Source organism: Danio aesculapii, chromosome 19 (assembly GCF_903798145.1).
Source record: "Danio aesculapii chromosome 19, fDanAes4.1, whole genome shotgun sequence".
Lineage (NCBI taxonomy): Eukaryota > Metazoa > Chordata > Actinopteri > Cypriniformes > Danionidae > Danio > Danio aesculapii.
This window is the reverse complement of record NC_079453.1, coordinates 22788611-22806242: the sequence shown is the minus strand read 5'-3', so window position 1 is coordinate 22806242 and position 17632 is coordinate 22788611. Positions and strand designations below refer to the sequence as shown.

Here is a 17632-nt window from a genome sequence, read left to right as displayed (position 1 = left end):
CTGCGTACCCGGCACATGGTCTAAAAGCATTGTTCTTATGCTCTTAATGAATTATAGGTGTGTTTTGGCAATAATGTGCATTTAAACAATCTCTCACGTCCCATTCCTTTAAGGAGTGAGTTACAGTACAGTCACCCCATGGCGCATATGCTGATGCTTCACTACAGAGAAAATGGATTTAACTTTGTGTACAAGCAGACCAAAAAAAGCCCCAAATGCACACTGAGATTAAGGCATGGGAGGAGGTAGCTGTTTTTATATTATGCAAACAATACTTTTTTTTTTCTTTTTTTTTTGTTACATTTTAATGCTTTTATTTATTTGTATTTAAAGGAAATTTGTGTGGTGCTGTGCATCCCTGTGTATGTAATAAGCAATGGGCATACAGGTTCTAGACCTTCCTAACACACTTTTTAAATAACAAAATAAATTATATTTGATTTTAGACTAAATTTTAGTTGATAACAAAATAAATTATATTTGATTTTAGACAAAATTTTAGTTGGTCAATGTAGCGACCTATTTTAGTTGACTTAAAATAGCACATCAATAATGTGCCTTAACACACCTCCAGACCAACACACCCATGGGCACACAAATGTGCACAAATGCATTTGCTATTTAAACAACATGATACATTTTCTGGGCTGAAACTAGAAAAAATTCTTGCTTCGCACCTGGCGCTGCATTGCACCAAGTGTATGATAGGGCCCAATATGGTACTACTAATTAATATTAACAATTAATATTAACAAAGTTATGAGTTATTGTTATTTTTTTTGTTTTTTTGTCAGGTTTGCAAACAAAATTATGTACACAAAGCCAGTGCAGAACATTTCTGCGTGACTGGTGCATTTTAACACTAGCTTCATTTTGAGCAAATCACTCATTAAGCCGCACTTCAGATTTTAGTGTAACATGTAGTGATTTGTCACAGGCCAAAAGCACTATTTTTTAAATATCATATGGAAAAAAAATCTCCAAATATTCTGAGACATCATTTTTAGAATATCGTACACCCCCTGGGTCAACAACTTTTTAAAAAACCTAGATTAAAGGGCACTTTTAAACTTGATTTATGAAATCCTGATTCAGAGCTGGGTGAAAACCAATTGAAAATAATTTCAGTGACTGAGGGTAGCTACAAAGAAAACAGGTTATCTAGCTATAAGAGACAGTATTATTGCATTTTAAGTACATTAGCAGTTGAATGTGTTAAGCCTTCTGACAGTCCTGCAGTTGTCTCATCAATAGTACTAATCTGTTTAACATGATGTCAATTTACAGGCCAACCAAGAAGGCCGCTGGTGACCATTCTTCCATTTAATAATCATGGATAAAGAATGACCAAATAAATAAGAGCCAAATAACTCTAACAATAATAAATACGTGTAAAAAGCCCATTAGAAATCCTAGAAAAGAGTAGCAACAGAGTATACTGTTAAAAAGTAAATCTAAGCATTCATGCTAAAAGCCTAACATGCTATAAATGTGCCAGTGCTTCAATAAAATAATACTTTAAAAAATCCAACAAAATCCAATCCAACTACTCACACTACCGCATTTTTGGATTGAATGATTTTGTATGAACCAAAATTAAATAAATAAAAATCCCAATCATATATTTAAATGAACTGTGCTACAGAAGCAAATGATAAATAGAAGTGAGTACTTGCATTACAGTTAGTGAGGTAAATAGTGCATGCCAAGCCTTTAGGGTTAAGCTACAAAACAAAACACAAAAGAAGAGAGCGTGGTGAGAAGAATGAAGAAAGAAACAAGATGAAACAGAATCTCATGCAGTGAGACGTGCGGCAGCAAAAAAACAAGACATTTCCAAAGTTTCCATACAAACCTCCAACATTAAATTGCTATGTCTGATATAAATAGTTTCGCCCTCAATTTTCTTTGCTCTTTTCTGTGAAGAACAGAGGACAAAAAGGAGTTGGCAGTGTTTGAATGTAGATAAAGTTCTGAAATGTTTCTAGGCTTATTTTTAAGGTCTGATCTTCAGTTGCATTTTTTGTGTAGGGAAGTGGAGGGATGAAGACAACTCAAATATGGATGAACAACAACAGCCGCAGCTAGACATAGGGCAGAGGTCAAAGGTCAGAGGTGACTGCAAGGTCAGGGATAATTGTACGATGGGTAAAGTTATGAAAGTGTAATGAAATCAGTTCAAAATAAGTTCCTCCTTGCTTCATGGGTAACTCACTGGTGTTATTAAACACTGATCCATTTGTTTGAGCATCCTGACCAACATAACCAAGCAACCATGAATCAATTGATGCAAATCTGATGAATGCAAATATAGTATTATAAACCTAAATAAATAATAATACTATTTGAATACTATAGCATATAGAATAACACAGTGTTTCTCAACCACGTTCATGGAGGACCACCAACACTGCATGTTTAGGATGTCTTCTTTACATGTCACTCATTATATGTCTTTCAGTCTCCGCTAATCAGCTGATGATCTGAATCAGGTGTGTTTGGTTAAAGAGACATGAGCTGCATCCCACTTCGCATACTACCCATCCTAAATAAAATTCAAAAGTGGAATTAGTATGTCTCAAACCATATTATATTGAAAAAGAGTATGCCAAAGATTCCAGGATGGCTGACAATTCAGTGTAGAGCGTCCATCCTCTAAGCGATAATATAACCCACAATACACTGCACATTGGATGTGAATTTGATTAGAACTACAAACTCTGGTAAAAAGTGTAAACAACTACAAAAATGATGGATACTTGAGACCAACTGACAAGTAGAGAGGCTTTGGTAAAGTTGTTTGAATGTAAACTTGAAGATATGTTTGGACATTACTTTTAAATGCATAACTACCCAAAGACCTGAGGAGATTTCCCTCCATGAAAGACTCGCAAATGTCAGATTATCCTGCTGCTGCTTCTTCAATAAGGTAGGTAATTAAACATGAAAGAAATGTGGATGATGTGTTGAGTTGATTGACAGGGGACGTAACTAAGCAACATAACGATCTGTTAACATGGTAGTATGTCCCAAAGCTTGCATACTCTTCTGTTACACACTTAAAAGTATGTAATTTTCCTTCACTAAAAAATGTACCAACTTTCAGAGCATAGTACAAGTATGTGAATTGGGATGCAGCAATAGAAAATGTGCCGAGCTGGAGGTCCTCCAGGAACGTGGTTGAGAAACACTGGAATAACTAAGCATTGTGTAAGCATACTGTCAGTCAAAGTTTTGGACACACATTACAATTCCTTTTTCTCATAATCTTAAACTGCAAGCATATTAAAGGTTCATATTTTTAGCAAACATATTAGGGCTGCAACAATGAATCGATTAAAATTGATTACTAAAAGCGTTAGCAACAAATTTCATAATCGATTCGTCGTGTCGCGCGGGCGGAGATGTTTGATTATTAAAAAAAAAAGTTTAGTTGAGCGCGGAGCTGACTGAACGCACTGATGCCAGCAGAGTTCAGCGCCTCATAGACAGGACAGAGCAAAAAAAAATGAGCGGAGGTAACGTTAGAGGCATGAGAAAATAAAGTGATGCTTAAAACTTCCGTTTGAGATTATATCTCATTAAGATTATTTTTCTTACCCCATTGGGAAATAATTTAGCTTGTTTTAAGCAAACAATCACTTATTTTGGATTCTTTATTTTTAGAAAACAATAAATAATTTCTTGTGCCATTTCATGTGTCTAGTATGTATCTTGATTTAAGATGTTTTTAGATATTTGGATTGAAAACAGGACAAAACTACAAAGTTTTTTCAAATTATTATTACTATTATTATTATTAGTATTATTATATAAATATAATATATATTTTATATATAATTATTATAACAGCTCAGGCATGTTCAAGGACAACATGTTTGTGCACTTTCTACAAATTTTAGTTCTGTTTTTTAATAAAGGGTTGGAAAATAAATGCTTGTCTTTTTTTTTATCCGATTCACCAATTAACTGAAAAAATAATCGACAGATTAATCTATTATTAAAATAATTGATATTTGCAACCCTCAAACATATAATTAAAATGTGCACATTTATACAAAAAAGCACTTAATATATATTCACACCAGAATAAATAGATTTTCACAATAATATAATTAAATAAAATAATGGAAATGATCATCTACAATCCCCATTAACAACCTTTCTATACCATATTGCAGATATATTCCATCACTTTTAGCCCAGCTTGCAATTCATGGCAATTCAAGGTCAGTGGATCACATTCACTAACAGTGCATAGTACATAAATTTTTGTGTGAAAGCTTTTACACAGAAAACATAATTTATAAATTATTAGGATATAATTTAGAACTCGAGACACACATGACTGCTGGTCTTGGAAACATGAAATTTATATAGTATGTTCAGTGCTTCCCATAGGTTTAAAATATACTTGCGATGGTAGCCGGAATGAAATGTACCATTTACCCACATCACATAAATAGTTATGAAAATAGCTCATGTAATATAGCTTATTGGCATCATCAATGTAATAAAATATACAGCAAATGAGAAATAAATGACAGAAAAGGGAATAAAAACAGACAATATCTCTAAAAAATTATAATAATTACAAGATTAAAATGTGTAGATTATTTAAATAAGGCAAATGCGTTGATTAACTAATGGTGTACATATATTTTGCAGCCAGTTTAGACCAGTCATTTCATTCATTTCTGGGTCGTTTACATTCAAGAATGAATTATTGAATGTTTCTCTCGCTATTTTGACTGTGTGCACAGTCAGCTACAAAGCCAAGCGAAAAGTAGGCTTAAGTAAAAAGGTAATGCAAAAATGCATACGATTAATCACAGCTTTAGAAAGCAAAAGTCGAATCCTGGACATTTTAGGAGATTTAGAAACCCCAGCTGGACTATTTTTTTAAGTGCCAAAAAGGAGTGACTGTGTGTCTGCAGAGCGCGTGAGACTGCCCGGGAGTGTTGACAGGTCTCCTGCACACAGAACGAAATGGAAAAGGAGAGAGGATTTTCCACTGCTTAATCGATAGTGGATGTTTGATTATGTTAGGCGGATACAAAATAGTGTAGAAGGATGATAATAGTAGTAGTTAAAAAAATATGTCACTATATGTACTTGGGCGGCCATTAATATACATGGGCAGCCTGCCCAAGTAAAGTCTATGTGTGGGAAGCACTGATGTTATAGATTTATTTAGCGTAGGTTCTAAGTATAACTAACCTAATCACAGTACTGTATTTAGGCCTAAGATATTTCAACTGAAAATGACACACTGCATGTGGTGTCAAGTGAGAGTACACCCTTAGAGACCCTATGCATGTTTATAATGAGACCCAATTGCTTTTTTTTTTACTTCTTTTTTTGCCAATGTTGCCACTGCAAAAGCATCCAGCTACACAACAAGATCAAAAGTACATCAAACACACACAACCCGACGAGGCATTCATTTTCCTAAGGGCTGGCAGTGACAACTTTACCAATTTTTTGCAAATAAAGTAAAGCATAAAATTCAATTCTCTCAGAATTACACCCACAACTCATGCAAAGCTCTACTACCCTCATATGGAGGCAAAGGTCTCTAAACCTCTCCTCTGCACCCATCCAACCACCTGCCCCATTGATCCTATTCCCATCTATCTTGACTTTCACACAGAATATCTCCTACACTTTAAGCAATGCTCATATCCATCACAAAAATGCATCACTATGCACTCTGACTTTTAACACTGCGTCCAAGAAGGCTCAAATTACCAGTAAATACCAGACCACCATCAGACAAAATCTCTCTTCTTCCATTCATACTAAAAACCCTTCGACTTGACTTGATAAACAGACTGAAGTCTTGTGGGTGGCTAGAGAAACTTCAAGATTATCTCTCCTGATTCCGTTGGATCTATCTGCAGTCTTTAACCCTGTCAGCTACTTTCTCTTTTCTATCTCAACTTGGACATCACATTAACCACTCTCCACTTTTATGCCGAGTTCAGACTGCATGATTTTTTTTAAAATAGTTGTGTCACAGATGTTTTCATACTTCATGACTGTCTGGGGTAGCGTTTCATCGCTGCTGTGTTTACACGGCAACAGGGAGTTTCACACTGCATGACCTTAAAATTGGAGGAGTCGAAGACAACTTTGTCTTGGTCCACAAACTATGTCTCACAACCAAACACATGAAATGACATGAAAACAACATGAGGTCACATTGTATACCTTTTGCTATTAACTACATAATGAGAAAAAAGCCTTTAGTGGGGTAGAAAATGGACTTATTTTGCTCAACTGGCTTTGAAGAGAATTAACAATTTCTCTTAGACTTTTTTCTTTTTCGACCCGGTTGTGGTATTGTTCAGATGACATGTCATACAAACACATATGCTCCTGCCAAATTTCCACTAGTTTATCCTTCTTTTCTTGGGTCCAAATAGATTGAAAATAAGCACTTTTAACTTCTCACCCAACCTCCCGCTGGCCTGCAGATACCCATACTAGTTGATGCCGCCCTCTCATTGGCTGTAGGTGATCGCTGATGTTATTTTCAATCAGTACACTTTCACACGGCCGACAGCAGATATTTAGCATGCCGAATATATCATGGGCGTTGACGACGCAACAATTCTCTCAAATAGCATCTTTGATAGTTCACACTGTGTGATTGTTACTCACATGAACGAGCACTGATTTGCCTGTGATTTCAGGCATTTGTCAATGTTCAGCGATTTCTCAAAACCTGTCAGCGAGTCAAAATCGGGGCTAAAATCATGCATTCTGAACTTGGCATTAAATCCTGTTTTACGGGTAGATTCTTGAGGGGACCACGTGGTGGTACCCCGTAAGAGATGGGGTACATCAGGGTATGATGCTTAGACCCTTTCTCTTTTGCAATATATTCTTGTGGGTTCATTCAAGATATATTTTTTCTTCAGGAAAACGGGTATGTCCAAAACTCTGACTGGAAGTGTGTAAAAATGGCAAACATCTTATTATTTTTGTTCTATGTTTACAGTTCGTTATGCCTTATCAGCTTGATTTTGTCAGTAGATCTTGATTTGTCTTCCTAAATATGATGACTCAAAATGATTTCAATCTTTAAAAAGGTTTTAGAATTGAAAGCAGAATTTTGAATGATGTTAAAATCTCAGCTGGCTTTAAATATAGAGTAACTCCAGGTTTACAGCAGTTGAACACTGTTTGGCTCTGCTGCGAAAAAGACAGCAATAACATGTTAACAATACAAATGCCATAGGTTCATATGTATTTCCCCCCTCGAAACGTGAACAAGACATGGATAACAAATTTCTCATTCCAGAACTTCAGTTTGTGCTGACTCATTAAGGTGCATACACTGTCTGACAGCTTCAGTGCTGTCTGGTACAGGCAAACTCATACAAGTGCAAGCAAGATACAGCCAAAGCAGATGAGAGAAAATAATAAAATGATTTTCTTTTCTCTTTTTTATGGGCAGTGAGGAGATGATGAGTACAATGGCATCTTCCTCATGCTGTGATAATCGTATGGAACAAGCTCTGACCTTCCTCATGCGCACCATCTCTGTGTCCACCCGTGGAGACTGTACAAACCCCAAAGGGGAAGGAAGAGAGTATGTAAGTGTCTGTGAAACAAAGTACCTCACTGATACTCATGAAAATAAGATTCATGAGAGCTGTGATTTCTTTTAAGATGTTCATTTATACTAACAGTATATTACTAATAAACTGTAAGCATGCACTGATATATATTTGAAGTCAAGCATCTGCTGATTTGTTTGCAATTGATCCTTCACTAAGCTCCACATTAACTTTATTGACTGCTGCTATTTGCTGTATTACCATCATTTTCTTTTCTTTTCTAAAACAAACAAACAAACAAAAATAAAAACCTAAAGTAAACCTAAAGTAAAATTGTACATATCTCAAATTATAATTTTTTTTCTGAGATGCATGATTCTGTCACTTGCATGGAATAACAAACATGCTCTCTCTTACTTAATTTAAAAGTATTAATCCTGCACTCAAAAAAAAGATTATCGACAGCAGCGATTGTGAAATGAAACCCAAAGACCTCAATAGTAACTTATATTTTTACTTTATACTATAAAAGTGTTTATCGTGCTAGATTGTTAGTGATTTGTGTCTTCTCAAGCTTATTTTTCATGTCCATGTAATTATATATACTTCTCTGAGCCTGTATTCTCAACACTAAATCTATAATATTTATGTATTTATGTACTTTCTTGCTTACTGTATGCTATTTACCTTAAAGTATCCACATTATAAGGTTCTAAAATTTTCTCCAAGGAACATTCAAACTAATAACTTAATAACATACCACATTACATATTGATACAGACTGTAGTAATGAGACTTGCAATGAATCAGGGGGGGGGGGGGGGGGGGGGGGTGGAGTTTAGTGAAGATCCAATGTTATAAATTGCTTTGTATAACAGTAGCCTTCGTGAAGTTGCCTACTAGGGTGAACCAATGTTGTGCATGCTTTTATGTGACTGGTTAAAATCGCGAGCACAAACCTGACTCTTTCTCTCCCCATTGGTGGCCGTCACCACCGGGGCATCACGGTGCCGCCGTTCTCGCCGCACTACCGTCTGCAGCAGCACAGAGACAATATACATACTCTTGCCTTCTCACAATTACCTAAATATCACGGTCAAGCTTGCATTTGTGGTCACAACATGCTTTTTATTCCACTGTTCTGTTAAGTCTTAATTCTTGTTAAATATTTGTTAAGCTTGAAGGGGATTTTTTTAATGTATCAATTACTTTTTAAAACTTCTTACAACTCCCATAGAGCTAAACAGTTGAGTTTTACCATTTCTTAATCCATTCAGTCAATCTCCAGGTCTCGGTGGGAGCACTTTTAGCATAGCTTAGCTTGGCATAGATCACTGAATCTGATTAGACCACTAGCACTTACTCAAATTACCAAAGAATAATTGCGCCTGCTGCAGCCATGGTACAGCAGCAGAGTTCCTTGATTATTACACCAGAATATAGTTCCTAACCATATCGGCCTAGAAAATATCAACTTTTTATTTTCCTAGTCTTAGTGCATGATGTAACTTCAGAAGAGTTCTAATGCTTGATGCTAATGGCATACCTGCCAACACTCCCGTTTTTCCCGGGAGTCTCCTGTATTTCAAACCAATCTCCCGCCACCCTCCCATTTTGTTATTTCTCTCAGAAAAAAAATACATAATTTCACCTCACCCCCAGTCCTCAGCTTTTTGGTACAGTCTGTAACACCCCAGGGTCACCAACTTGGTGAGATTGTCCTAGCTCCCATTCAAAAAGTAGGTAGCATATTTTGACGACGCAATGTGCTACCCATCAGATTTTGCTAACAGTGTAAATTTTAATGTGGAGTAGTGTGATATGAAGCAGTAATATTGCCCTAACCAATTTAATCCCTAACCCCAACCTCAGAACCATTCAAATACAGTGTTGGTAGCATAATCTGATGGGTAGGAAAAAATGTCAGGACACCCGTTCCATAGTATAGTTACTAACACAACAGTAAAGTTATTAACCCGGTTCTCAACTGTGTTGTTCAGACAAACACCCCCACCTCCCCGGGAATTTCAGAGACAAATGTTGGCAGGTGTGGCTAATGGTCTAATCCAACTCAATGATCTATGTTAAGCTATCAGCTGAATGGATTCAAAAATGGTAAAACTCAACTGTAAAACTGTAGGAGAGTTGTAAAATGAGCCTATTTTCAAAAAAAGTGGAGAACAAGGCCATCTTTGACTTCCTAGGTTGTCTGTGAAAGCATATAGACTGACTTCTATCTGGAGTTTAGAAAATTTAAAAAATTTTAAATTTATGCTGGTCAATTTCTGAGATTGTGTAAATATATGAATCAAACTCAATCTCTTTCAATTTCCACACACACAAATGTAGAAAAAAATTATAAAATATTGTTGGCTGTAGTTCACTTAATAGCCACCAGTGCCACTAATCACTGGGTATTCTGAATTCTGCATATGGCCCCTTTAAGTTTTCAAACATGTATTTTTAAGGTAGAAGCGAGGATCATTTGCACTTGACTTATGTTTTTGTTTTTGGGGCTTTCAGCTGTGCTAAAATCAAATTAGCAACCAGGCAGTAAATTTTTCTAAAACATAGAAAAACGTTATTTAAACATTATTTTCCCAAAAAGGCATAAATAACAGTATAAATTATAAATTCAATTTTTTTTCATTCATTTCATAATCGTAAGTTTTAGTAGATACAGTATCCTAATGTGTGCCATACCTTGATTTCAGGTGTGCCCTCTGCTTTGGTTGTTTTGGAGCCATCTGTCACATGGGCCTCTGCCCTCGCCTCACTCTTTCTGTCAGTGGAGCGCAGGCGGCCCGTTGGTGTGGACGTCTCTTTGCGGTCACTGCGGGTGCCAGATGCTACTGGGGAAGAAGCCACATCACCTGGGGAGATGGGAGACATGATGGGAGCGCTGACAGGACGGGCGTTCTTATCCGGGGTCGAGACCATGGCTGTCAGAGAGAGAGATTAAGAAAGTGTTGCCCTTAAGTCATAAAACAATTATGGTAAATTAAAATACACTGTAATAAAGCTGCACGATATTGGAAAAATTACATTGCATTTTTTTTTCTCTGCGATATGCATTGCGATATAATTTCACCAGATGACTTAAACAGCTCTATTTGCAAAGTCGTTACTTGGGATGGTTTTGTAGGGAAGTGAAATATAAATATAAATATTAAAGTGAAATAAACCATACTTGATGGTTTTCTGGAGAGAACAACAGTATTCAGGTACAGAAATTGACTAATCAAATATAAAATAGCACTGTATAGTCTTCACCATATAAATAATAATAAAAAAATCTTTATTAAACTTATTTATGCACTACTTAAATGCTTTAAAACTCTCTTCAAATGCTCACACAGTCACAGACCTTAAAACACGTGCAGATGATAAACATTCACTCTATTATGGTTCAGTTCTGGAGTGTCTCCACAAATCTTGTGTGTTTTGTCCTATGGTTTCTGGTAATCAACTCAACATTGCATGTCTTACGATGTGACTACTGTGATACATTGTAATAATGATGCTCAAACGATATATTGTGCAGCCCTACACTGTAATGTAGTTTTTAATCAAAGTTGTGCCATGTAATTTAATGTATACATGCAGTAATTAAATTCTAAAACTAACCAGCTTCATGTCAACAAATAAAGTAAATAATATTAATTTGTTATGATTTAATTATTATAGAGTATATTTTAAACTATAAACTGTATAGATCTATGTACAGTGAGGTTAAATTCATAAACCATTTACAATAAACTAGAATTAATTTAATAATTTTGTATTGAAAATTGTATATAATATAATATAATATAATATAATATAATATAATATAATATAATATAATATAATATAATATAATATAATATAATATAATATAATATAATATACATTCATTTTCTTTTTGGCTTAGTCCCTTTATAAATCTGGGGTAGCCACAGCAGAATGAACCGCCAACTTATCCAGCATGTTTTTACGCAGCGGATGCTCTTCCAGCCACAACCCATCTCTGGGAAACATCCATATACACTCACTCACACTCATACACTACGGACAATTTAGCCTATCCAATTCACCTGTTCCGCATGTCTTTGGACTGTGGGGGAAACCGGAGCACCCGGAGGAAACCCAGGGAGAACATGCAAACTCCACACAGAAACGCCAACTGACCCAGCCAAGGCTCAAATCAGCGACCTACTGCGCCACTGCGTCACCATAAAATATTATAACTGTTTGTTTTTTAAATTGCAAATTTGTAATAATGAGTTGTAACTTTAATATATTACATTCAAATGTAATCAAATCACTGTACAGAAGGGGTTTAGTATGTTTGTCAACACATCAAATAAACAGTCTTCCCCAAAATGTGACAAAAGATTTTTAAACATGATTTAAAACAACTTTAATATGGCTTAATGTTGTACTATTTTGGAAGATTGGACATAAGCATGGAATGATAGACGTTTTAAGTTTTACAGCAGTTTCACAAAGTCACAGTTTTAAAACTGGTAAAATTTTCTGTTATACCATTTCTAAAGTATATGCAAGTTTGTTTGTTTTTGTTTTGTTTGTCAAAAAAATAAACAAAAATTTTGTTTCTTATTTCTTTTATTTCGGCTAGAATAAAAGCAGTTTTAAATTTTTTTAAATCCATTTTAAGGTCAAAATTTGCATTTTTCCCCTGATAGTCTACAGAACAAACCATCGTTATACAATATTATATACAATATACTTGCCTAATTACCCTAACCTGCTTAGTTAACCTAATTAACCTATATGTCACTTTAAGCTGTATAGAAGTGTCTTGAAAAATATCTAGTAAAATATTATTTACTGTCATCAAGGCAAAGATGAAATAAATCAGTTATTTGATATGAGTTATTAAAACTATTATGTTCAGAAATATGTTGAATAAAACAACAACTCCGTTAAACAGAAATTAGAGGAAAAATAAACCGGGGGGCTAAAAATTCTGACTTCAACTATATGTATATATATATATATATATATATATATATATATATATATATATATATATATATATATATATACATATATACATACAGTGTTTCCTCCAAATGTTGTGAGCGCAGTATTAGAAGTCGAGATCACATTTATGTAAAAGCCTACGAGCATGTGGATCTCTTTGCTTGCGCGCTGATTTCCTCTGCTCGTGCACACTTCTTGCATGGCCGGTCAAATATAAGCCGCTTTAAGAGCTAGCAGATCTACTTGTGTGCTCTCAAATAAATGCTGCTGAAGTGCGATTTAGTGCATTTATGTAACGAGTATGTCTCCAATATTTATTAGATTTGCTAGGAATATTTCTGAATGTCACCAATAGACCTACAGAGCGCCATTTATGCATCCTGAAGTAAAGTGAAACGGCTATACGTCGTGTTTGCTGGCCTCACGCATCACGCACCTGTCAAGTCAGCCAGTCAGTCAGTCAGCACGTAACCTTAAAGGGTTAAACAAATGACGTACAGCACTACTACGGTTCCAGAAAAGTTTGCGCTGTTATAATTCACTTACCCTTTAATACGTTTTGGTGTGATTATCACCCGCTATTAAAAAAATTTAATGTTTTGAATGAGAAGTAACGTAGCTGTGGCGGGATGAATTTTGGCGTGGCGCCCCGCCATGAAGAATGAATGTAGCGGAAACCATGCATATATATATATATATATATATAACTGAATTCAGAGTGAGCAGAAGGGCTGCCAAACTCAGTCTGGAACCCTCACACCCAGCACACTGCCTCTTTAAACTTTTACCTTCTGGTTGATGCTACAGAGCATGGTGCACCAGAACAGCCCGTGACAGAAACAGTATCTTTCCTCAGGCAATCCATCTCATGAACATTCGATGATAGTAATTATGATAGTAACTAACATCACTACTTTTTATACACATTTACACTTATTTATTTAACATCATACTTTACATTCCAATTTGCACATATAACATTGTATATGGTAATATACCTGTACATACACCTGTCAATTTGTATATTTGCATTCACTACTTACTTCTATTTTTAAAATATATTTATTATCGGTTTTTTGTCCTGTCTCTGTAATTCTGTTGCACTGAAGAAGCTCTGTCCTGAAAACAAATTCCTTGTATGCATAAACATACCTGGCAATAAAGCTCTTTCTGATTTTGATTCTGTATTGTGTTCAATGGGGAAACTTATTATTAATTATTAAGACTTATTTCAGAGTAGTAATCACAATAACATACTGTAATACCGTGAAACCGTGATATTTTTATCTAAGGTTATCATAGCATCAGAATCTTATACCGGCCCATGCCTAATTGGACATATACTGCCTGTGCACTTTCAACAAAATAATGCACCCTTATTTTCACAAGGTAGAAGTTATCTATAACATAAAACCGCCTTTAAGAGATGCATTTTTATTATTATTTTGTAAGAATAAGTTGTTTAAGAAAGCTAAGGGCACAAATCTCCCCATCAGAACTGAATGGTTTCTAAAAGAGTTCACCCAGGGGCACGAACAAATCACTCTGCAAAGTTTCCTTTCATAAATCCTTTTTTTTTTCTCTTCACTTCAGCCCTGAAGGACTTTCATCCTTCTTGAATTGATCAAGCTGCTGTCAGACTGTCGGAGATACTCTAAAGTAAGTGTAACCTTCCAATCAGATAACTCTAGCAAAACACAAAAACAACTGCTGCAGGATATAATTCTGCTTGGACTTCAATGACTTCAAAGGAGCATGCTGGGATTTGTGATTCAACAATACCAAACATAACTAAAAGGGATGGTTCAACTGAAAATTACCCCATTTTTAACTTCCCTTATGTGGTTTTAAACCTTGAGTTTCTTTCTTCTGCTGAAAACCGATATTTTGAAGATATTTTAAAGAATGCTGGTTGCTGACACCCATCGACTTGGAAGTTAAGGGGTATAAGCTTCTAGCATTTTATAAAACATCTTCTTTTGTGTTCAACAACAGCAGAAAGAAACTCAGATAGGTTTTGAACAAGTGAAAGGTGAGTAAATGATGGTAGAAGTGACATTTTGGGGTGAACTATCCCTTTAATTTAAAAGTCTAATGATGCAACTTGTCAAACACACTGTGAATAACAAGAGCAATCTGTTTCACCTTTTATGTTGCATGCATTTATATAATGTATAAACATATGTATATGCATATATATATATATATATATATGGCTTAAACCCAGTTCTTTTTTTTTTTCAAATTTAACAACATAAAAACGGTGGACCAATTGGAGCGGTTTTCAGATCGACCGCAACTTTATATAGGAGTGCGGTCCCGTGTATCAAAGCAAAAGCAAAGCAACCGGGAATAAAAGGTTTGTTCAGTTTGCTAGGATCATCAATCATCTTCAAATGTGATTAAGAGTGAGTTTCATATGTTTAAAATGTTTTAAAACAGAGCACGTGTGTAATGAATTATAGCAATTTATTTCAGCTTTACTTCATCAGCACAGCCTCGTGTCAGAACACTTATAAAGGAAGACGGTGTCTATTATAAAGTCTGCTGCGGTGTGTTTGTGCGAGCATGAACTTTGTGTGACTCATCGATGCAACTGCACAACAAATACTCATTGGTAAAGTTCTTACTGTAATATTTCTCACAGACGCTACCTGAGATCTGCTTCCTTTAAGTCTGCCTGTTGTCTGACGCAGCAGAGGGAGGAGATTAAGGCATGCAAAAAGGCACGTAGAAACGGTGGGCGGGGAGGACTAGCCTTAAAGGAGCAGTACACCAAAACCGCCACCCAGTGCAAAAATGTATAAACAGGAATTTAATAAAAGGTATAATAAAAAATCTGATGGGTGTTTTGAGCTAAAACTTTACAGACGCATTCTGGAGATGCAAAAGACTTATATTAAATCTGAATAAAGGGCTAACCTAGGTGCCCTTTAACTCGTTTAGTTTTGCCTTCATTCAATTTTAATTTCCCTCTTCAACACATGATTTATTTACAACACATTTTTAAGCATAATAGTTTAACTAACTAATTTCTAATATCCACTTTTTTATCTTCCCCATGGTGACAGTCAGTGCATAACATTTTACAAGTTATTTTGCAAGACAGTTTTATTCAGACAAAGTCCCTTAAAGTATTTTATAGTCTTATTCAGATTAAAGTGTAACTTAAAGACTTAATCAGTTAACTACGAAAGTTGAAATTAGTCAAATTATTTTCTAATTGATTTGTTGTGTATATCAAAAATATACAGTAAATATTTCTTAAGAAGGCTAATAATACAGACCTATTTTTTTATTATTAAAAACTGCTTTTATTCAAGAAATAATCAATAAGAAATATGACTTACTATGTACAGTACTACAGTACAGATACTTAATAAATAACCCACTATAAATTAAAAGCATTAACGTGTGCTTTTTTGTTTTCACAAGCTTTGGAGACGTAACATAAATTCCGCTTTTAAATAATAGGTCACCTATAGCTTTCGCCATAACGCTGTGTTCAAAATTACAATGTTTTCAAAGTGCACTGCGAAGGGAGCACAATTGTAAACATGAAAATCGCTAAAACTGAACTGTAAAAATAGTTTGAAAGCAAATTACACTTAAGAGAGATGACCTTAATGCTTTTTTATTTTTAATAATTTCAACTTTGAATGTTCTAAATGAATAGGGCATAGGGGGGTAACTGGGAATTGAACACAGGAACTATGTTTCTAAGTACAGCTTCAGAGGTGTGGTTGCGAGTGCTCAAGTTTGCGACGCAGTTTGCGAATGTTTATTGGAGCGACGGATTTGGGAAACGGAAAATCAACAACCTATGTTTGTAATGACGGAACTTGCGACCTTAGTTGGCCAACGATGGTTTTGGGAAACGTACCCCAGCACGATAGTGGAAAAGCGGCTTTTAAAGAGACAAACTTTATACGAAATTCGTTTCAAAAAGATATTTTTTTCCAAGAAAAATATACAAATTATATTTTAGTTTGAGCCCAAATGTGCGGGTGGATGATTTTCGGTCAGTGGAAAGTAAGGATTTAATTAATGCCTCACTATTGTATCACAATCTTCTGTCATATATTTGCAAATTTTTTTATGTCATAATTTTAAAGATTACATCTTGCGTCTGATTTTTCCTTGATGCTGATGTGCTTTTACATTTAGATTTCAACGAAATATTAAAATTAAAAAGGAAACAAATTATTTCGTAACGAATGCCCTTAAATAATGTAGCCTTTGACATTAAGCATCAGTGTTTCTTGATATGATTAGATGTAGGGGGAGGGGCGGTGCTGGATTTGTGCGTACCTTGGAATAAAATCCTGCAGGCGCCCCTGGCTGGTGATGTCATTATCTTTAATTCAATATTTTAATAAAAGAAGCAGCACTAATGAAATTTTCATAGGTACAATCCAGGACAAATGAAATGCACACAAACGAGACTATTTTAGTAAATATGTAGCAACTGAGGTTGAGAGACCTCTAAATGATCTAAAATTATTTTTAGGCCTCCAAATATTTTTTGCAGCACAAACGAGCACAATTTGTGAGCAAGCGAAAGTCACATATTCATGCACCAATATAAATATCTGATGTGCATTTCCACGGCACAAACCAGCACAAAGCTAACCAAATATTTTGGTTATATCTAAACAACGAAAACAGATAAAGTGTTTATTTAACGGCACAAACAGCACAAACGAATGACACCAGTTTTGTGTGATTTAGAGGAAATAATAGGGCGCAGAGTGACGTTGCGGCTCCCGAAGTGTTTTGATTAGGCAATATCTAAACAATAAACAGAGATAAAGTGTTAATTTTAACAGCACAAATATTTTAATTATTATATCTAAACAACGAAAATAGATAACGTGTTTATTTTAACAGCAAAAACTAGCACAAACGAATGACACCAGTTTGGCGCGATTTAGAGAAAATGGGGTGGAGAGTGACATCGGGGCTCCCGAAATATTTTGCTTATATCTAAATGAGGAAAACATATAGTGTTTGTTTTATTGGCACAAACCAGCACAAATCGAGCACAAACGACCTGTGCTAATTTGAAGTCATTT

The 17632-nt window shown here is 35.2% G+C and overlaps 1 protein-coding gene across 1 annotated transcript in view; it reads right to left on the bottom strand.

The window, feature by feature from the left end:
• Window positions 1-17632, bottom strand: part of epb41a (erythrocyte membrane protein band 4.1a) — a 70135-nt gene that overhangs the window by 29101 nt on the left and 23402 nt on the right. The window contains 4 exon segments of the mRNA XM_056480281.1: window positions 1856-1918; window positions 7532-7570; window positions 8528-8602; window positions 10272-10510. Of these exon segments, the coding sequence (XP_056336256.1) occupies window positions 1856-1918; window positions 7532-7570; window positions 8528-8602; window positions 10272-10510 (416 nt within the window).